Source organism: Loxodonta africana, chromosome 25 (genome assembly GCF_030014295.1).
Source record: "Loxodonta africana isolate mLoxAfr1 chromosome 25, mLoxAfr1.hap2, whole genome shotgun sequence".
Taxonomy (NCBI): Eukaryota; Metazoa; Chordata; class Mammalia; order Proboscidea; family Elephantidae; genus Loxodonta; species Loxodonta africana.
In genome coordinates this window covers 32366107-32387502 of record NC_087366.1, presented here as the reverse complement: position 1 = coordinate 32387502, position 21396 = coordinate 32366107, and the positions used below count along the sequence as shown (strand labels likewise).

Sequence of the window (21396 nt, the reverse complement as noted above, 5' to 3'; positions counted from 1 at the left end):
TAAATAGACAAGTTACTCCTCAATCTCAAAATGCTTGATAAAATATATTCTTTAAAAAGGAGAGAGAGAGTAAAGTTTTACTACCAAATGGAGATGGAGGTGATGAAGTAGGTAGGAGAGAAGAGAGGAGGGAGGAGAAGGAAAATACTCTGGGAGTAGGGACATGGCAGATCCTGGGGTGAGATTTGTTTCCGAGAGGTGGAAATGACTCAGTACTGATCTCAAGGGAGAAGGTTAGTCCTCCCACCACAGGAGGGGAGGATTCGGCCCAGACCCTCCCCCTGGCCACATGTTACTCTCTAATCCAGGCTCTTTGGGCACTTTTCCAGGGACTTCCAACCCATCACCATACAAGTTCATTAGTCCATGATACTGCCTATCTTTTTGCCTGCCTTCTTCAGAGGTTCTGCCCACCCCTATCCCTGCAGAACTACCCCTGCTTCGGGGCCGCTTCTTTCTTTCATGATGATCCAAACCAAACCAAAGCCATTGCCATAGAGTTGATTCTGACTCACAGCAACACAACAGGACACAGCAGAACTCCCCATAGGGTTTCCAAGGAGTGGCTGGTGGATTTGAACTGTTGACCTTTAGATTAGCAGCCAAGCTCTTAACCACTGATCCACCAGGGCACCTTCATGATGATATTAGGGCTGATCTCAAAGCAAAGGGTGGAGCGACTATAAGAGGCTTTCCCAGGGTCTCTGTCTTATATGTTTATGAGTCTGAGAGTAGCACTGCTCAAAAAAGCAACTCAAACGCCAACAAACCAAAACCAAGCCCACTGCCGTTGAGCCGATTCCGACTCATAGCGACCCTATAGGACAGAGTAGAACTGCCAGAAAGAGTTGCCAAGGAGTGCCTGGTGGATTCGAACTGCTGACCTCTTGGTTAGCAGCCGTAGCACTTAACCACTCCGCCAGCAGGGTTCCCAACTCAAATACATTTTCAGTTAATTTCTTGGGGAGCCAGTTCCAGAAAAGAGCCACCACTAAGTGAAGACTCATCATATAGTCATTAAAATCCCAGTGTTTCATTTGTGTTTAAGAACTAAGAACTGAGTGAATGAATTTTAGCAGACTGTCATGTGTTTTGGAAACCCTGGTGGCATAGTGGTTAAGTGCTATGGCTGCTAACAAAAGGGTCGGCAGTTCAAATCCGCCAGGTGCTCCTTGGAAACTCTATGGAGCAGCTCTACCCTGTCCTATAGGGTCGCTATGAGTCGGAATCGACTCGACTGTACTGGATTGGTTCTGGGTTTGGTCATGTGTTTGTGTATGTGTGTGAGTGTGAATGAGTGAGAGAAAGAAAGAAAGACATTAGTTGATTAACAAAGGATCTAAGGAAGCCACTTTAAAGGGTTCCCAACAGTTCAACGAGAGGCAAAAATCAAGAATTAATGTCCCTTTCTATCAGTCCTGGATTAGGTCTGCAGTGACAGCTCATACTGAAGACTTCAGGATGAAAAAGCTAAAGGGAAACTTTTCTTAGCAAAGATGAAAACTTGCAGCCTTGGGACTCTCAAGGAGTGGTTTTCCAGCAAAGGGTTAACACTGGGGAAAGGAATGAAATGGTACCTCCTGCACCCTGCTCTCATAATGCCAGTCTCATAAAGACTGCCTTCCATCATCCCCCCCAAAAAGACAAGCTAATAACAGATAACAGGAGACAAAAGCTTAAGACTCAGAATGGTTTCCTTCTCACTCCCTTGAGAAAGGTCCTCCTTCGCAAATAACATCTAGGTGGTGTGAGGATGAAACAACTGACAGTGGAATGAATAAACATAGCCTGCAGGCCTACTCTCTGTCCCCCAAAGAAAATGTGTTTGTAAGCTAGCCAGTGGCTAGTCATCCTGCCCTGTGGGTCATTTGAATGTCGTTAGGAATGGCGGCACTCTTTTCCCAGGAGTGACACAGTCACAGGTGGAGAGCTGGGGCTGGGAGTTAGTTGCTTGACAGCTTGGACCGCCCAAGGTTTGTGGGCACTTCCAGTCCTGTGTGCAGGGTGACCTGGAAAAGAAGATAAAACAGCAGTGCGTGGAGGAGGACTCACCAGTACAGCCACAGGCAACGTCCTCTGCTGGCTGAGGGCCATTACATGGAGCAGCCAGAGGCCTGTCTAGATGGGCATGTATGTGTTTATTGTGTCACTCAATGTCACTGATACAAAGTCCATGTGTTTCCCCTGAGGGATGGGTTTGACCCTCTTTCCTGATCATAAGCATCACAACGGACTGGTTTTTCACTTGGCCCCAGCTTCCAGAAGTTCAGACAGATGTGATGCTCATTTGTAGCACTTGCACTAGTTTTCAGAGTTAGCGTATTTATTTGTACTTTCTTCCCATGACCCTCTTTCCTTGCCTATGTCTATTTTATGAACCTTGTGGAATAATGGCCTCAAATCCCTTTTGCAAATGAGTGAAGGTATAAATAAATGAAGTAAGTGTACTGATCGAGACCCCCAATATACCTGGTTAGTGCCCTGCCTAGGGGGAGGATGACTTGCCAGAAAGGAACACCCCCCCACTGCGTGTTTTTCCCCCTTCCTCACTGGGCTCTAATTTTGTCTCTGTCTGTTTCAGGCCTCTCTTGAGCCATCAAGAATTCACCTACCTAGGACTGGGTCCCAGCCCTGAGATTTAAAAGGACAAGCCCTCTGACTGCTTCATGTGGGCAACACAGAAAAGACAGGGCAGGAAGGGGTGAGAGGGGACAAAAGAAGACACCCATCTGCTTAGAAATGCTGTTCCCCAACTTTCCTTTCTTATTTCTCCTCTCAGCAGAAAGCCATACGAGGGCTCAGCGTCCTCCACAGGAAGGCCCAAGCACAAGCCTGACCATCAGGACCACTGCCGGGCAGGCAAGCTCTGACTTCCCTCTCCTACTGCTGCCACCTCTCCCTTGCAGTTCTCCCAGGAAAGAGAGTCCCCTTAGACTGAGTCACTATTTGTTTCCTTCCTCCATCCTTTCTCCCCTCCTTTCCATGTCTTCCCACAAGTGGCCAGCCTCAGAATCCCTGCTTGTTCCAAGTGAGCAAGTAAAAGAATGTATGGCAGTGGAGATGTCTGCTGGGTGGGTACTTTGGAAAGTGTGCAGGGGCAATGAGGAGCATACAGGCAAGCAGGTGGCAGGGAACAACACCATCCCTGGCTGGAGTGGTTGTAGTACCTGCACATTGCGGTTGAGGCTGAGGGCTGGCATGAAGACCCCATCCACGTGACTGAAGGCTGTGGGGCCCTGCTGCTGCCCATTGATGAAGAAGGTCAGAGTATGCTTGTTCAGGTCCAGCAGCACGCCAACCGTGGCCCCTTTGCATACTCCGCCTTCCGTCCTGCAAAGAGAAGCCCAAAGAATAACCATCATCACTCTAAGCGCAGGATGTAGGTGATAATCCAGGAGCATCATCTGAAGGATGCTGGGGACACACTCACCTGAAAAACAGCCCCCATGGTGAGGGCAAAGAGCTAGTCTTGTGTGTTTATGAGCCTTTTCTTGGAGTACACTAACTATTTGAAGGACAATAGGTGGAGACCTTACCTAGCATTCACACTCCTGACAGCTAGTTGGTACCTGGACACCCAGGGAATTATGGTTTTGATGAGTGGTCCAATTTGGAAACATGGGATAGAAACATGGAGTGTGGGTAGGGAAGACCTCTTTACCTGCCAGAGAAATGACTGACCACTTTTCAGTTTTAGCCATGTGTGGCCCATAGGGCTTGGGGAGATATTGAATTCCATGGAGATGTAAATTTGAAAGACCCCATCCCTTCAGCTCATCTTCCCAGAAACATCCTGTTGTGGTTGCTGTTGTTAGGCGCCATCAAGTTGATTTTGACTCATAGCAACCCCATGTGACAGAATAGAACTGCCCCATAGGGCAGTAACCTTTATGGGAGCAGATCACCACATCTTTTTCCCAAAGAGCCGCTGGGTGGGTTCAAACTGCCAACCTCTCAGAGAGCAGCTGAGTGTTTAACCATTGTGCCACAAGGACTCCTTAGAAACATCCTAAACCCATACCAAAAGCATTGCTGTCAAGTCCATTCTGACTCATAGTGACCCTATAGGGCAGAATAGAGCTGTCCCATAGTGTTTCCAAGGCTGTAAATCTTTATAGAAGCAGACTGCCACGGCTTTCTCCCGCAAATTGGCTGCTGGTTTTGAACCGCTGAGCGCTTAACCACTGTGCCACCAGGGCTCTAGGAACATCCTAGGACCCTTGAGAAGCAGCACGCTGCTGGAGGAGGGGGTACCGAATCTGGAATCTGGTCCTCTAAGTCACCTTCCCACCAATGGCAAGAAGCACAACCTTGAGAATGAAAACTGTGAAGCTCTTGTTAAGTGTCAGGTAATACCGTAACCGGTGGGTTCTAAACTCAGTGGGAATTCATGTCCAGTGGGCAGGAATGAGTCTTTAATGAGGAACGCTCTACCAGGAGAGCCTTTGGCTGACCTGGCCAAGTTCATTAGACTCTTCCTCGCCTTAGCTGGGGTCTTAGCCTTGGCTCTGCTGAGCCTCTCTCAGGAAAAAGCAGCTTTTGTCCTTTCCTGATTAGGAATGGGTTGATCAGCTGGAGGCTGATGGTTGGGGGGGAAGTGGGGGGGTGGGGAGAGAAGGGGAGCTCCGGGTTTCAACACAGAAAAAGTATCGAAAGGAGTTAGTGAGATTCCAAGTTCTCATGAGGGTTGCCTGGAGGGAGTTCTGCTTGGTGGGGGTTTCTTGAGAGGGCAAGTTTTCTTAAGGGTGTTAGGGGCCCAGGGCAGGATTCTGCAGGTGGGAAAGCGAACTAGAAATGACCCATTGGTGCTATTCTGGCACTGACACTGGGTGGCAGTAAGCGGCAGTCTGAGGGGCAGGAATGTGGTGCCCCCCCCAGGTCTGCAATGGGGCACACTTGCCAGACCTCTGCCCCTCACTGCTTCGACTGCCATCCCCCCCTCAGGCTCCCTCACCTGCATCCGGTCTGCACTGAGGTGATGCAAATAGAGGTGGAGGTTCCTCCTGTCCATTTTCTCATCCCCTCAATTTCCTCCTGCTTGCCCTGCTCTTTATGGTCCCAACTGAAGCACCAGTGTCCCAGGGTAGTGCAAATGGTTAGTGCACTTGGCTGCTAACCAAAAGGTTGGTGGTTCAAGTTCATTTACAGGCACCTCAGAAGAAAGGCCTGGAGATCTACTTCTGAAAAATCAGCCATCAAAAACTCTCCTACTTTGATACATACGGGGTCGCGACGAGTCGGAGTTGACTCAGTGGCAGTGCGTTACTGGCCTAAAGCACCAAGGGGCTGGAAAGGGCAGTGAGAGGCCAAGAAATGCTTGCTGGCTCACTTAAAGAGGTATGTTGTAGCCAGTGCCCATGAGGTTTCAGAATCTTTCACTGAGTGCATGGTCAGAGATTCTGAGTTCAGTCCTCATGGTACCACCAGTTGGCTGTGCACCTTGGAACATTTCCTTAATCTTTCTAATCCCCAGTTTTGTAGCCTTTAAAATGGTGATAATAATAGCACTTCTGTGAGGATTGAATGAGATAATATATGTTAAGCGCTTCCTACTATGTTGGGCACAAAAAATAAATGTTCACTGTGATTATTTCCATCACCAAACAGTTTCTCCCGGGTGGCTGGTTTAGCTTAAGCAAGCAGTGATGGGCTTGGCTGGACTTGGCCAGGCAGGGACGAGTCCCTTCTTGGGCTGTTGGGGGGTGGCCAGCAGGTTCAGTCTGCAGAGCCTGGTCAGAGGGTGAAGAGGGACTGGGCTGAGCACCCTGTCAGGCCACTGGATAGAGGGGCACTGCTCAGTGAAAAGGCACCGTGGGAGGGGCCTGGCCTTCTTGAAACCCATCCCTCAACCTCAGGGCCTAAGAAGCTGGCCTGGCCTGCCAGCTGAGAATGACACCCCCAGTGGTTGTGCAGAAGCTGCCAAGCAGAAGCTAGAGGCTGACCCCGAAAGCTTGGACCCAGTGAGGTCAATCTCCTGAATGCACCGCTCTCCTCCTAGCTGGAGGATAGCCTCTTAGCAGCCCAGGAAGGACGCAGCTCCAGGTTGCAGCAACTCTGTTTCCTCAGGGATTTTCCATCACTCCCCACCCACTTCCCCCCCCACCCCCACAGGCCAAGCAGAAGCAGAGAATCCCTTTGGGGGAGAAAGGAGGAGAAGCACTGAGGTGGGTCTTACTGCCCTCGGTGTGTCTAAGGAGAGACCAGTGAGCCCAGAAGTCCCCAGAGAGGCCCAGGCTTATCTCTCCAGTGTAGTCCCAGAGCCCCCCCGCCCCACCACCACCAGCACCAAGCATGAACTTAACCCATCTTGCCCCTTTGAGGCCCCGTCACTGAGACGGACTGTCTCTCTCAGGACCCACATCTCCCATGCCCACCTGGACACACCATTCCCAAAGCCCACCCTCAGGGCAAAGCAGCAGCTGTGGGCCCTTGACAGAGCTGTGAACGGTGATGGTGACGATCCTCCCTCCCTCTGCACAGCCCTGTTGGAGGGCACTGCCTAGGCGCCACGCTCCCGAGAACAGACCAGTGGGAACAGGAGGGGCCCTCCAGATAAACCTCTGACAGAGACCCAGTCACAGCTGCGATAGCACCAGCCCAGTTAACTCTGCACTGAGTTTTGATCGATTGTGTGTAAAGAACAGGGTAGCAGAACCAAAAAGAAAACCCAAGATTTACTTGAAAAAGGCCTAGTAAAGTCTCAGAGCAGAATCCCCATCATGCACCTCACTGGACAATTTTGGGAAGTGAGTAGACAGGGAGAATGATTTGAGCCAATGCTATTCTACTCTGTAATATACTCTCATTTGGGCTGGAGGCAATGGTCACTTCTATCTGGTTGAAGTCAAAGCGACCTGGAAGTGGGAGGCCAAGTGGCTGAACCCTCCACGCCTCTGACGTCTGGCATGGGAAAGCACAGAAGGGACACTGGCCCATTGGGAACCCTCAGTCCCAAACTCCTCTCCGCCCAAGGAGGGGAGGGGAGGCAGGCAGGGCGGCGCACCTGTTGGTGTGGGAGTTGCAGTGCATGAACCAGCTGCGGTTGTTGTCCACATACATGGCCCAGGCCTTGTCATCCTTGCCCAGCATCATGTCTTTGACCACGTTGGCCCTGGCGACCCCAAAGGCGGGGTCCGGGTGGTTGTCGTACCGGTCCACATGCAGCTCCCAATAGTGCACACCCTTGGAGAACGCGGCCGTGCCCAGCACCACCCGGTCATCATAGCTGCTGCAGGTGGCCGTCTGGTTGTCATTGGACAAAATGATGTCTCGGTGGCCAGAGTTGGGGTCAAATGTGAACCAAGCCACTGGAGAGGAAGGAGACAAGTGGAGGAGGGTCAGGAATTCCACCAACAGTCTTCTAACGTGGGCTCAGAGATGCGGGGTCCTTCCCTGTCAGAAGTCGGCACTCAGCATTGAATGTTTTTCCATGTATGCTCACCACACATGCACTCACACATATACACACCACAACACACACACATATGTGCACACACAGGTGTGCACATACACAGATGCACACAAATACCACACACACACTTGCACGCACACATACTCCTTTCCCTGCTCTGTGTTCATTCAAGTTCCAATTCCATAAACCCAACGTTGCCAAGGAACACAGACACGCTGGCTCCAAAGCCCCAAATATAAATGCATTTTGTGGTGCCTTGGTTTCTAGCACCCTTCCAAATGCTCTATGCACTGGTAGGAGCTAAGGAAGAAGTAGATATGGTGGACCACTTTGTGGGTAGGAGACTGGAGGCACAGAAGAATGAAGTGATGAGCCACAAACCTCATCCTCCTGTTCCCCAGCCCATGGTTTATGCACCTTCTGCTCGTTAGAGCCCTCCAGGTGTGGGCAGGGAGCCCACAGTGCCAGGCAAGAACTGTCCATTTTCAAGCAGCAGGACTCATGGGCAGAACACTAATGGGCTCTATGGTTTACACAGTGGGTTTCAGGAAAGAGGTGCCAGGCTGCCCTGATGGAGCTGCTGCTTCTACTCCTGTTTCTCCTGCCCCGGGAGGCAGTCAGGTGTGTCGTGCTTGTCTCAGGTATGCTCAAAATAAATAATGACAATAAATATAGGATGAACACCATCCTTGGAGCCAGTGGAGAACGGGCCCTCTGCAACCTGGCTGGGTCTCGTCCCATTTGATAGGGCAGACTATTTTTTGGAGTATGGTTCTTTATTTATATTATTGCTCCTGACAAAGGACTCAGACACTCAAAATCTGTCTGAATGTTAATGTGCTCTTGTTGCCAGATACCGAAAGGACACAGCTAATTACAAAAACCATCAGATCTGAGCTTTTCCATCGAGTGTCTGAGGAGTGTGTTACCACTGAGAGAAAGGTTCAACTCTAAGCTGATGTGGGTCACTGCAAGGCACCAATGCCACTGGGTCCCCTCTGGGGCTGTTCTGTCACCCCTTTAGCCCTCAGAAGTGGGGAAAGTTTAGCCTCCCTGAGCTACTTGACTTTTAGTCTCATTTCACAAGTCCAACAAAATGGGGTGAAGGGATGTTCATTCATTTCTCAGCTTGTGTGTAATCCTGAAGCAGGTTTCTCACTTCAGTTTCTCAAGATGTGGTGAAACCCATGGGAAATTGTTCACTACAGGTTAGCAAATAAGCCTGTGTTTACCTTGCTTACTGAGTCATCTGTCCCTGTCAGGGATTGTAAATTTGAAAACAGGCTTTAATTCTGTAGGAAGGTGTTATGAGGTTGGGAGAGAGAGATGCCAGTCAGTCATACCTACAAGCAGAATCTTTGATGTGGTGAAAAAATGTGAATTGTTCACTACAGATGATCTGGTAAACAAGGTAAGCACTGTGCTTACCTTGCCTATTGGTAATAATCCATCCCTGAGTATGGAACGTGCTGAGCAGAGACAAGGCTGGTGAGACTTGTGCCTTATCTGGCAGCCCACCCCTTCACTCCACCCTCTCCCATCTTAATTGCTGACAGTTCCTCACAGTCCATGGGGTGAACTGTGAGTTGGGTCTGGGGACTTATTTGCCTCCTTTAGGAGCCTGACCACAGTCCCTGAATATGCTTCTCTGATCAAGGTTGCACATAGGACTCACCATCAGATGTCTGCAGAACAACAGTTTTACTGTAAGGCCCGACACCCGAAGAGTTGAAGGCCTTGACCCTGGCATTGTAGGTGCTGTTGAAATGAAGGCCATCGATGGTACACAGGGTCTCCTTGCCAACATACACTTCCTGAAGAAAGGAAAGGCCATTAGACTTATCGTTATTTGGAAATTTTCTCTTAAGGAATGACTTCTCAGCAACAATTTGACATTAACAGTGTTACCAACTCAACAGGTGCTATTGAATAAGGAAGATTTCAATCAGTCATGGCTAGGTCACAGGCCATTGCCAGAGTAGGGCACAGACTCCTTATGGATCAACTAGGCTGGTTTCTCTGTGAGGCTGCGAGGTGTGATAGGGTCCTAGGGAGGCAGGCATCATACTCCTGCACCCAGCAAGGACTCAGCCTGAGACACTTTCTGCTTCTGACAAGGTCAACCCGTGCTAGATGAGACCTGGGGCTCTGGAGCCCTGGGGAAGTATCAATTCCTCCATGGGTATGGCTGTGAGGAATCTCTTCCTCCTCTGGTAGGGCGATAGAAAGTTTTTGGATTTCAATGGGAATTTAAACTAGAAAATCAGAGTTGTGCAACTCAATAAACAAAATCACCAACATTTTTAAAAGAAGGGTCATTACACATAAGAGAAGAAAGAAAGGTCATGACCAAAGACAGACTGGTTCAAGGATGATCTGGGTTGGAACCACACCTGGAGTGAGAGGTATACTCCACCCTCACCCCTAGTCTTCTTCCTTGGCCCTCCTGGAGCTGCCTCCCAAGAGGTTAAGACTTCTCTGCATCAGACCCCAAGAATCCTTTTCCAGGGATTTTATTTTGTTTCCCATTCACTTCAAAGTTACCCTTCTCCTATGAAGCCCTCCAAATCCATAGTCTTACACCTCTCCTATTTCATTATATTCTGCTTAGTTTGTCTAAGAGGTCTTTCCTGCCTGGTTGTCTAGGAGGGAATCTACTCCTATTACATGCTATTAATAACAATAGCTCTGTGCCAGGCATTGTATAATGTATATTAATCCTCACAACAACTCCAGGACATTGTTAGTATTTTCATATTTTACACACAAGGCATTCGAGATATGAGAAGGTAGAGAACTTGCCCAAGATCACAGCTAATCCATTTAGGAGTCAAAATTGAAACTTAGGTCTGCCTGTGTTCAAAGCTTCCACTTTTCCCACCATAACATGTTGTTTCTCATAAACTAGCCTTTGGATCCAGCTTTTGTTAGTAGCCATCTCTCAAAGGGGAGAGACCATGTTTCTCTGAGCTCCATGGCTGTTCCTATGAATAACTCTGTCTTTTCTTTCTTCGCATTTCAAAAACACAGGATCCCTTCCTGGTTTTCAGCTGAATTGTTTATTTGCTGAACGGGAGCAAATGGGCTAGACCCAGTTACTGAAGCTGCTCTTCCTGGCTCAAATACCTCATCTTCTCACTTCTCTAAACGGCCGATATTGACACGGGCTCCATCTCCGAGGGAGTGCTGCGTTTATTTTCCAACCCTTACATTCTTGTAGAGCATCTTTTAAACAGAAAATGAAATGACATGAATTCCACTGAGAGAAACAAAAGGAATGCTGGCCTCCAGCAAGGATTGTTAAATGGGTGCAACTCCCCAGGAGAAGAAAAGCAAGGTTTGTTATGATTGCAGTGTCTTGTCAGAATGAGTCTATGTAGTTTTCTAGGGGTTAGAATGGACAAGATCTGAGAAGGCCTAGAGGTGGTGCTTCCTGGTGTTCATGTCAACACAACTTAACAGCAACCCTAACTTAACAGTGTGGAATCTCAAGGTAGAGGGAGCGCTCTTATGGGGTCTGGGGTGGTATGAGGGGCTGTTCTAGGGTTTATACAAATGGGACATTAGAAGTTGTATTTGTTGTTCCCACCATATGCCATCAATGGGGACGTGAATGTAGAATGCGATCCCGATCCAACAAATTCTTTAGCATCTTCTACACACCATGCACCGTGCCAGGTAGACAAGGGAATGTAAGCAGAGGCTAGATAATGCTTTCTACTCTCCAGAGACCTGCACCTTAGGAGAAACAAGACCAGCACAGGTGAAATAATCAGTGAATCAAAGAAGCCAGGTGTAGTAAAACCTGGCAGGAGCACAGCAGTTGCTGTGGGTTGGGGAAGCTGTGAGAAAAACCAAAAAAATCAAACCCATTCCTGTCGAGTCCATTCCAACTCGTAGCGACCCTACAGGACAGAGTGGAACTGCCCCATATGGTTTCCAAGGAGCGTCTGGTAGATTTGAACTGCAGACTTTTTGGTTAGCAGCGGTAGCTCTTAACCACTACGCCACGGTATCTGAGAGGGTGCTGAAGAGTAATTACGATCGGACTGGCGGTGTTAACTGGGAGTAGATACGTGCAGGTGGCACCTCTTCCGAGCTCTACTTCAGCCCTGGGCAGAGCATCCTTAGCACCGCCCCCGTGGCAGTCTTCGCAGGAAACTCACCGAGGATTCTCTGTGACCACCACCTCTGCCCGCCCTCAGTGGAGAAGTTTCCCGCCTCCCACGACCTCAGACTGGCCCTGTGACCATACACGAGGTACTGTCGGGTGACTCAGATCTAAGGGCAGCACCCACGCAGGCGCAGAAGCAAGGCAGGGTTTGGACCCAGCCAGCCAGGCTTACCCGGAACTGCCCGCCGTCGCCGTCGTCCAGCTCCAGGATGTAGCCGTCCACCGGGCTGTGGGTGAAGGGCGGCATCCTCCAGGCCAGCGTGACGCTGTTGTTCCGGGTGCAGCACTTCTCCAGCTGCAGCAGCGGGACCGGCGGCACTGGGGGTGGGGTGGGGGCAAAGGTTAGTGCACCAGGCTGCCCTGTCCCTGCTCCTGCTCCCTCTGCCACCTGTAGTCACTCCCTCCTAGCCTCTTATAGGCACCACCCAGCGCAGGAGCCACAATTCCAGTGGGGCTGGGGATGAGGGCAAGCCTAGGTGAGGACACTTCTCAATTTCAGGGGTAGAGGGATCCCAGGACGGGCCAGGCAGAGGCCTCCACCCTCTGAATCTGTAGGCCATAAATAAGGGAGCCCCTCTTCCCACCCTCCACTGAGAATCAGTGGCATCACTAGAGGGGCATGGGGGTCTGTACTGCACTGTCAGAGGGAGTGACACCAAAATGACTAAAATTTTTGTGCAGTGTTCCAGCAGAAATTTATTCTTTTTTTATAAGACTATCCCTATAGTTACAACAACAACAAATTTTTTCGTAAACCCAGCTTACATGTGTCAACATACCTACAAGGCTAAAACTCTATGCTAACTTACTTTTTGAACCTTTTAATGCGCTCTGGTCAGAGCTGTCATTATTGCCCATGTTTGATCGCCACTAAAAGCACAGGCTGTTGTTTTCGTTGTCGCTGGTGTCTTTATAGTCGCTGATTTTGTCAAATTTTCTGTGATTTTAGCTACCACATTCTGGTAATTGGAAACCCTGGTGGCGTAGTGGTTAAGTGCTACGGCTGCTAACCAAAGGGTCGGCAGTTCAAATCCGCCAGGTGCTCCTTGGAAACTCTATGGGGGCAGTTCTACTCTGTCCTATAGGGTCGCTATGAGTCGGAATCGACTTGACAGCACTGGGTTTGGTTTTGGTTTTGGGTTATTGTTAATTAGCATGGGGGGTGACACCATGAGTTACACTGGGTGACACCAACCCTAGTGATGCCACTGTTGAGAATCACTGGTTTTGACTCTCTGACCTATGGAGAGCTCAAAGGAATTCCAAAAGAGTGCATATTCACGTCTCTCCCGGGACCTTTGTGGACCGCTCTCCACAGGGCCACGGACAGGCCATGAGCACGCAGCTCACCCCTGGGCTGGGCCCGGCTTCACTTTGTTGAGAGATATTAGAACTGTTGGCTAAGCATTTAAGGGGCCAAGGGAGCTAGATCCGGAAAGGGAAGTGATCTTAGACGATTAGACAGTCTACCCATGCAATGAGGGATTTGACCAAATGTTCCCCAAGCTCTATTAGGGTGAAATTGGGACGATGTTTTTATTTTCTAGCTGTGTTTGGGTTCAAGAGATTTTAGAAACTATATATTCCACACTGTTGTTTATTGGAAAATACCAACAGCAGTTTTGTAACAATTGCATATTTCAATTTGGCTCTAATATTAGGGTGGGTCTTCTAGGATTTAGCTGACAGTTCAATTGGGTGAAATCCCTTTCCTGAGTACACACTTGGTCTCAGGGATGGCTGAGCACAGCCTGATTCCCCAGGCCCTCATTTCACAGGTGTGTAAGAATTCGTTCTCGTCCCCTACAGCTCTGCTGGGCCCTCATTTTCTTGCTCCACCCTCCAGCTTTACCTCTGATCTCCACAATCAGAAGCAGCACCTGCAGGTGCTCTTATACCCTCTGGGAGTCACAAGGGTCCTTCCTTTCTACTAGGCTCACGCCTACTCTGCCACTCGAGACATCTCAGTTGCACCTAGAGCAGGTGGCATTTCCAAACACCTCCGAGGTGCAAAAGTGTGTGTGGGAGTGAGCGTGGCATTGTGCGAGTCTTGCTTTTTCTTGAATTTAAAAATGGCCAAGGATTTTGCAGGTGAGGGTTTCTGAGTTCACAGCTTCCACAGATGTAACCCTCAGTCCTTTGATATCTTGGTTTAAAAAAATTAAGACAACAAACACACCTTTACCTCCTCTCTGGGGAGGTAGTGTATAGAACATGACTTTGGTTCTGGCCATCACTTGCTAACTTTGTAACTGGGCAAGTTACCCAAACTTTACTTAAGCTTGATACTATCTGACCTCTGTTGCTTTCTGACTTCATTTCCTACCACTCTCCACCTTGTTCATTCTGCTCTCATCTCTGAACTTCTTGCTGTTCTTAGAATACAGAAAGCTTATTCCTGCCCCAGGGCCTTTGCACTCATCATCCCTCTGCCACCTAGAATGCTCTTCCCCTACGTTGTCTCTGTCTCCTCCAGCCCATTCCTTCTTATCCCCAATACCCCTCCTACACCTCTACCGTTGTCTCCTTCTCCTGCCTTTTTGTCATAGCACCTGTCACTATCAGACATTATATTGTACGTTTATTTGTGTAACATCTATTCCTTCCACTAGAATATAAGCTCAATCTTGTGTGGCAATCAGTAGACTGCTGTGTCCCAAGCAGCTAGACTCATGCCTGGCACATGGTAGGCACTCAGTAAATGTTTCTGAATGGGTGGACAATCCTCATTCTATAAATGAGAAGACGAGAGCTCACCCTGGGGATTCCCCACCTTTGGTCACATAGCAGAGGTCTGGGCTGGGACGTGACCTAAGGTCTCTGACTCATCATCACTCTGCCATACTCCACACATCACCCATCTTCCAGTGGCTCTAAGCTGACCCTAGACTGGATGCCTCTCCTGAGAGAAGCACGGAAGTGGGGCCAACCGCGGCTCACCCCTACATTTCATCTGGATGAAGTCCAGCTGGTGGATGGCCTGCAGCAGTGGCTCGCTGTCCAAAGTCAGGTCGAACTCCGCAGACACCTTGGGCTCCAGGGCACCTTTCACCCACTGTTCCTGAGATACCTGGACACGCTTGATCAGAGCATCAGAGATCTTCAAGGAAGCAGAGAGGTTTGAGTTTTGATTTGCAAAGGAGAAATTGTACAGCAGCGGTGAGGAAAGGGTACGGTTTCAACTTTATGGCTCAGGGTCAAGAAAGGCCTGTGCTAAGTATGTGCCCTCAGGCTCACTTCAGAGAATAAATACCGCCCCTGCCCTGGATGACCCTTATAAAATTGTTTAAATCATACTTTCAAAATGTAGTTATGTTCAGTTTAAAGAAGCACTCGCTATTACAGAAATTGGGCTAAACCCTTTTGTAAAACAAATAATGCTATTTTAAATATACAAAAGCATTCTTCATTGTATCTGTTTTGTTAGAGCTAGTATTTTACAAAGTGAAGTATATTAATAATCTGTCCCAGGGTCTGAAGAAATCATATCCCCAGAACTTTGAAATTCCGGGTCCCTGACCTGTGTTCTCTGAGTTGGTCTGTAATCCCAGCTCTAAACTCTCATGGCATCACACCCATAGCTCTCTTAGGGGTTTCAGGTTAACCAGTAAGCCCAGTATGCACTGGCTTGCATTGAGCAAGGCATGCATGGGCTCCATTGTGTTTACTTGCTAATCTGTGAGCAATTTCACATGGGCTTCACCACATCTTTGACTTCGTGGGGGACAGGTGAAATTGTGCACTGCAGATTGGCGGGAAGGCACAACTGGGCCTGTGTCTACCTTGCTTATTGGGTAATCTGGCCCTGGGCCACAGCTGCCCTCCTCTACTGGAAAGTTGTACTTAGTCAGAAATTTCTTTTCTTTCTTTCTTTTTTATTTTTATTGTACTTTAGGTGAAGGTTTACAGAACAAACTAGCTTCTCGTTAAACAGTTAGTACACATGTTGTTTTATGACATTGGCTAACAACCCCATGACATGTCAACACTCTCCCTTCTCAACCTCGGGTTCCCTATTACCAGCTTTCCTGTTCCTTCCTGCCTTCTAGTCCTTGCCCCGGGCTGGTGTGCCCCTTTAGTCTCATTTTGTTTTATGGGCCTGTCTAATCTCGCTTACTCAAAAATTTGCACCTATCCCTGCAGGGTCATGATCTGAAGTGCCTTCTTGGGGAATAAACAGGAGGATTTCACCATTTTCCTCACACACAGGTGACTGAATTCCTATCTGAATTATGGCCACATTTCTGAGAGACTTTATGACCCTGAGTCATCTGATGGGCTGGAGAGACGACCAGTATGGCTGCACTGTTCACTGTAAGCAGCAGTCACCTGCCCAGGCCTGTAGGACAGTACACACGATTGGGCTATGTAGATTCTTCTAACTCACTTCTCCCATTGGGATCTGTCCAGATTGTTTAGCAAAGAGTGTCCTTTGCTATTTGGGCAAAGGAGAGGGGAACGTGGAAATCCAAGCAGAAAAGCATAGCATTTCAGCCTTGGTGATTTTGGCCTTTAACCTCCTTGTTTACAGATGAAGCAGATGCGGGTCATAGCTAGTGAAAGGCAGAGCCAAGGTGAGAACCTAGGTCTTCTGGAATCATTGAGCAAAGGAGAATCTACCTGACTCCAAGCCACTGGAAGAATCTTGCCTAACGCTACAGCTTGTCTGGGGTGTGGCAGTGGAGGTGGAAGAGGGAAACCATGCCTGCCTGGTATCCTCTAGCAGTGGGCTCACCTGTAGAAACCCGGAGGGGTCATTCTCTTTTATCACCTCCAGGCAGTACTCCATCAACCCTGTCGACTGGCGCAGCTTCAGTGTGCAGTGGTTGATCTGATCCCAAACCATCTGCAGTGAAAAGGATCCTTTAGAAATTGTCTTATCAGAGAGTGAGCAGCCGGGCTGCAGCGAGAGTCATGAAAATAGCACAAAAACACATGGAAGAGGTAGGCCTGGTCTGATATACTGCACACCTCCTCCTCTCTGCTGTGCTCCTGAGTGCCATGTGCACTCTCTCCTGGGACCCACTTCCCAAGAAGGGGGCCATGGTGCCCACCAGGGCAAACCTTCTGAACTCTGGATGATAAAGCAGACAATGTGCATACTCAGAAGCCCTCCACATGACCAGCTTCTGGTCTTGCTTCTGACCTGTTGAATGGGCTTTAGCTGCTAAACTTCTAAACCATGGATCATCCCCAACATTCATTCCTTCTTTCCTTGAAAGTAATAGTTTCTGATTCAGTTAGGAAATGTCTTTAAAATACATTGTGCTTCCTGGACAATGAGCCAGCCCTTCATCAGTGCAGAGCATTCAGGGGCCCTTGACCTGCCCCAGGGACTTAATGTCATACGAGGGAAGGTCTTATATGTCCCTTGCTGAAATTGGCCATATTATTACTGATTACTGAATGCATAGACCATCAGAAAGAACCCAAAGAAGGGAGCAGAGTTAGGGACCTGCAAGGAGCAAAGCCTAGTCACTGTAATGGATCACTTCTGCTCTACAAGTCAGGTGAGAACAAGAGGAGGCCCGAGAAGAAAATGAGGACTTAGTAGAGATGGGAGAGGGTGGTCTTGTGACTTTAAAACAGCAGGAAATAGGCATCTGGCTTGCTTTGTAAAGAAAGCTTGGATGTTGGTTGGCTCCAGTAAAAGGGGGGAGGGTGGTCTGTGTCATGGTTGCATTTGTGTGTGTAACTAGCCATGGGCCAACACGCTCATCTCTTCTTTGTTCCATTCACTCACTCATCCGCTTAACTACTATTTACCCAGTGCCTACTTTGTGCTTCACCCATGCTGAATGCAGAGGATGTAATGGGGATTAAGTGCATCAGCCATCCCAGTACTTACCTTCAACTTGTGTTCCCTCTCTTTAGTAACCTTGGTGAGCAATTTGGCTTTCTGCCGAGTTAAAGCATCGACTAGGGCATCACACTGAGCAACCAGGCAGGCTTCGTAGTCTAGTCCATTTTCCTAGGGGAAGCAGAAGAGCTTTAGGGAGAAGAGATGCCAAAATTTGGTGAGTGCTATAGATAAAAAAGTATTTCAGAGAAGTTTATCCCAGAATTGTTTGTCATTTTATTAAATAGGGAATAAAAATAAATATGCATTAGGGGAGGACACCCAGAAATTATGGCCCATCTATATGATGGAATATTCCATAACCAAACTTTATTCATAGAGAATTTTTAATGTTATGGGAAATGCTCATAAGAGACTGTTAATTGAAAACAAAAAACAAAAAACAGGACACAAAGTTGTGTGCAGAATAATCTCAGACATATTGTGTGTGTGTGTGTTTATGTGTGTGTAAAGTAATGGATCAGGGGACGAGAAATGCCAAGCCATACGAAGTTTGCCCAGGAAGAGAAACTCAGACAAGGACCTTCCTCCAGAGCCAACAGAGAGAGAGCCTGCACCCTGAATTCAGCCTTCTAGCCTCCTACATTGTGAGAGAATAAACTTCTGTTTGTTAAAACCACCCGATTGTGGTCTTCCTGTTATAGCAGCATTAGATAATTAAGAGAGAACTTATGTCAAGATGGTGAGAGTGGTCACCTCAAGTGGTAGGAAAATGGTGGGCTTCTTAGTTTTTCTACATCTCTCTACTTTCCAAAATTTCTGCTATAACACACACGTTTGCTTTTATAATCAGAAAAAAAGTACCAACAAACAAAAATAGCGCTCATGCTGTAGGGTCTTTCTCGTTCCTAAAAGGAATCCTCCTGGGTCTGTAAGATCTATGTGGACTCAGACCTCATGTCTCCAAAACATCAGGAACGTCATGACTTAAAAGGCCTCAGGGCTGAATTCTGCACTGTAGCTGGTTAAGACTTCAGGGGCCTCATTCTCTTTTCTCCACCCAGATGCTCAAATGTTTTGCAGGGCTCATCATCTGTGTAAACGATTCTACTAGAAGTGCACGTTTATAGAGGAGTGCACGCGTGACACTCTGCCCCCCACGCAGGGGTCCCTGAGGCCAGAGGCTGTGCCTTATTCATCTTTGTAGCTTGTGTCTGGCTCAGCATAAGCACTCAGTAAATACATTTATTTAGTAAATGATGCATTTATATTTTTATATTATTTGATGACAAGGGCATACTTGGGTACAAAAGTAACGCATGCAGATACTACATAGGATCTACATGGCCATGTAGAGTGTTGGGTTATATCTTTCAACCTTTCTATTCTGTGATTCTCTATAACTGACTTTGTGTAAAATTCCTTGGGTAGTTTCCAGTGCAGGGAACTTCCTTTCCCTCATTGGTGTCATCTGAGTGTCAGTGGATTGAGCATATGGTATCTTCAGCATCCAAGGCTGTACAATGGAATAATGAAGTTTTCTAATGTTTGTCACTCACAAACATACGTATCACAAGACTGCCTTTCTTCTTTATACTGCTTATACTTTGCAAACTTCCTACCCTGAGTGTCCCTCACCTGGATCTGCTGCAGTATGTTCTTGAGCTGAACCAGAAATTCTTTAGCTTCTTTTGCCTTATCGGAAACTCCATTTAAGGCCTGAGATAGTTGTGCCTTAAAAAAAAAAAAAAATTAGGTATTAAAGATACACAATTTGAACTTAATCATAAAGGCTTATGCTTATAAGAAAGAAGAGAACTGATTCCCAGCGTAAGTTAGTCACATCTGTGAAGATGCCACTGCTGACTCATGGTCCCACCTGTGCTTATTTTTCCTGCAATGGTTGGTGAGTGTTAATTGGCCTGCACTTGTCTATCTGGACCCCAGGCCTGAAAAGAAGCAAGGAGAAGTCTTACCTGATTGGTCCTAGTGGATAGGCCTGCCCCTGACATCGGTAGAACCCAGGATAAGAGTACAAACGGAGGTTCTTTGCCCTTCTGGCCCCCTGTCTTCCCACCAGCAGCTCTGTCCCTCATCAGGAAGGTGTTCAAATGCATATCTATGGGCATCCCAGACTACAGGCCACACTCTACCCACCCCATGCCTACACAGTTGTCTTTCTCCTGAGGTACACGCCTGCTGGTGCAGTCCGGGAAGGGGCCTGAGGTCCTGGAATTGGGCTGGAGCCATAATGACAGAGGGGAACTCCAGGTATCATTGAGGGGGGAGACACAGGCTCCTCGTGGGCAGCCCCCTTAGCCCTCCTCCCCTTTCAGAAACAGGATGCAAGGGTGGGCCTGCAAGCTGGAATCAAACCTGTGGCCTTGAGCATCAAATCCAAGCTATTGAGTAGACTGATGACCTTATTTTTAATATGTCCCATTTTTAAAATTAAAAAGTTGAGAATTGGGAGCGGGGCCAAGATGGCAGAGTAGTCGGAGGCTTCCTGTTGCCCCTTTTACAACAAAGACCCAAAAAAGCAACTGAATAGATTATCAGTGACAATCTAGGAGCCTGGGACATCAAAAGCAAAGTTGAGGAATCAGATTGAGAGGCAGGGGGAGGTAGAAACAGTTCAGGAGAAGCTGGGAGTTGCCAGACCTGACCTGGCAGGAAGTGGCACCCTGCAGGCTGGGATCGGTGCCAGTGGTGAGGCAAGCAGTGGTGTTCGGGACATTTTTTCCATATTGAGAGAGAGACTGCGGGGTGGAGAGTCTACTCATGCCTCTGTAACCAGTGAAAAGTGGTGCTCAATTGGCGAAAGATAACTACATGCAACTAACCTACTGTGTGGCTCAAAAAAACAGCCTTTTGGGAAAATCCTCTCTCCCACTTACCTGCCTTCTTCCCACTCTGTACTGGGTCAGGGCTGGCTTTGGAGAGTGCTGCAACCCCTGGGCCGGAAGTAGGACCCATCATGTGCCCTGAGCCTTTCTCTTGGCCTTGGAGAGGGAACAAATTAACAAACAGGGAAAAAATAATCTGCCAACTTCTCTAAGCCGGGAACTCAGGACAGAAACAGCTCCTACGCCTAGTCACAGGCATAAAGGGTCCATGGACTTGCATGCCTTTCACACCTGCGTAGACCTGTGTGGGCCCATTTCAACAGTATAGGCCCTTATCAGCACAGTAAAAAAAAAAAAAAAAAAGGTATATAACTGAAGTCTAATGTCAACTGTTTCAGCTAAATGGTGGAAATGTAGATTTGTGACATTTGATGCCACTCTACCTATTACGCAGTGTCCTCACCTACCCACATCAGAGGCCTGAAGACTGGTGACTCCACCCATGCCACCTAGCCACCCACAACAGGAGTCCAAGAATAAGTGGTGCCTCCCAGTCCTTACAGCCAACAGCACTGGGTGCCCATAGTCTGGCTGCAAAACCCACCCACGTATGTGCTGTAGGGAACAAGGACACACTTTCCTCACAGACACTCAGGAGCAGCTATTAGCCCTCTGCCTTGCTCAGGGCATGACCCCCTACTGCAGTCAGATACCTGTGCCTACACCAATCACCCCTGCCCATCTAGGACTATAGGTGAGAGCCTGACCACACACTTGGTGACTGACTACCTGGACACCAAACTGAATCCATACAAGAAATGTAAATGGAGGGGGGCGGAGCCAAGATGGCAGACTAGGCAGACGCTACCTCGGATCCCTCTTACAACAAAGACACGGAAAAACAAGTGAATCGATCACATACATAACAATCTACGAACCCTGAACAACAAACACAGATTTAGAGACGGAGAACAAACTAATACGGGGAAGCAGCGATTGTTTTCAGAGCCTGGAGCCAGCATACCAGTCAGGTATGGCACAAGCACAGAGAGCTGCTCCACCCCCCTGAACTGACACGGGGAGGGGGACCAGCCGGTTCCGCGGGCGGCGTGGGACGCAGCCGGTAGGAGAAGTCCCCGGGAGGCAGTGACTGGTCTTGGAACGG

At 48.3% G+C, this 21396-nt stretch overlaps 1 protein-coding gene across 4 annotated transcripts in view; it reads right to left on the bottom strand.

Moving 5' to 3' along the window:
- Positions 1–1154: 1154 nt before the first annotated feature.
- The window catches only part of TRIM67 (tripartite motif containing 67), a 73242-nt gene continuing 53000 nt past the window's right edge, over positions 1155–21396 (bottom strand). For 2 of the 4 annotated variants that reach the window (XM_064276651.1, XM_064276653.1), the window contains 9 exons: positions 19024–19119; positions 17434–17556; positions 16321–16431; positions 14526–14685; positions 11758–11903; positions 9087–9225; positions 7004–7307; positions 3168–3330; positions 1155–2009 (listed from right to left, as the gene is read on the bottom strand). In XM_064276651.1, coding sequence (XP_064132721.1) covers positions 1944–2009; positions 3168–3330; positions 7004–7307; positions 9087–9225; positions 11758–11903; positions 14526–14685; positions 16321–16431; positions 17434–17556; positions 19024–19119 — 1308 coding nt within the window. In that variant the 3' untranslated portion in view covers positions 1155–1943. Of the gene's footprint in view, positions 2010–3167; positions 3331–7003; positions 7308–9086; positions 9226–11757; positions 11913–14525; positions 14686–16320; positions 16432–17433; positions 17557–19023; positions 19120–21396 lie in introns of all 4 variants that reach the window. The other 2 variants (XM_064276652.1, XM_064276654.1) reach the window with 2 other exon arrangements.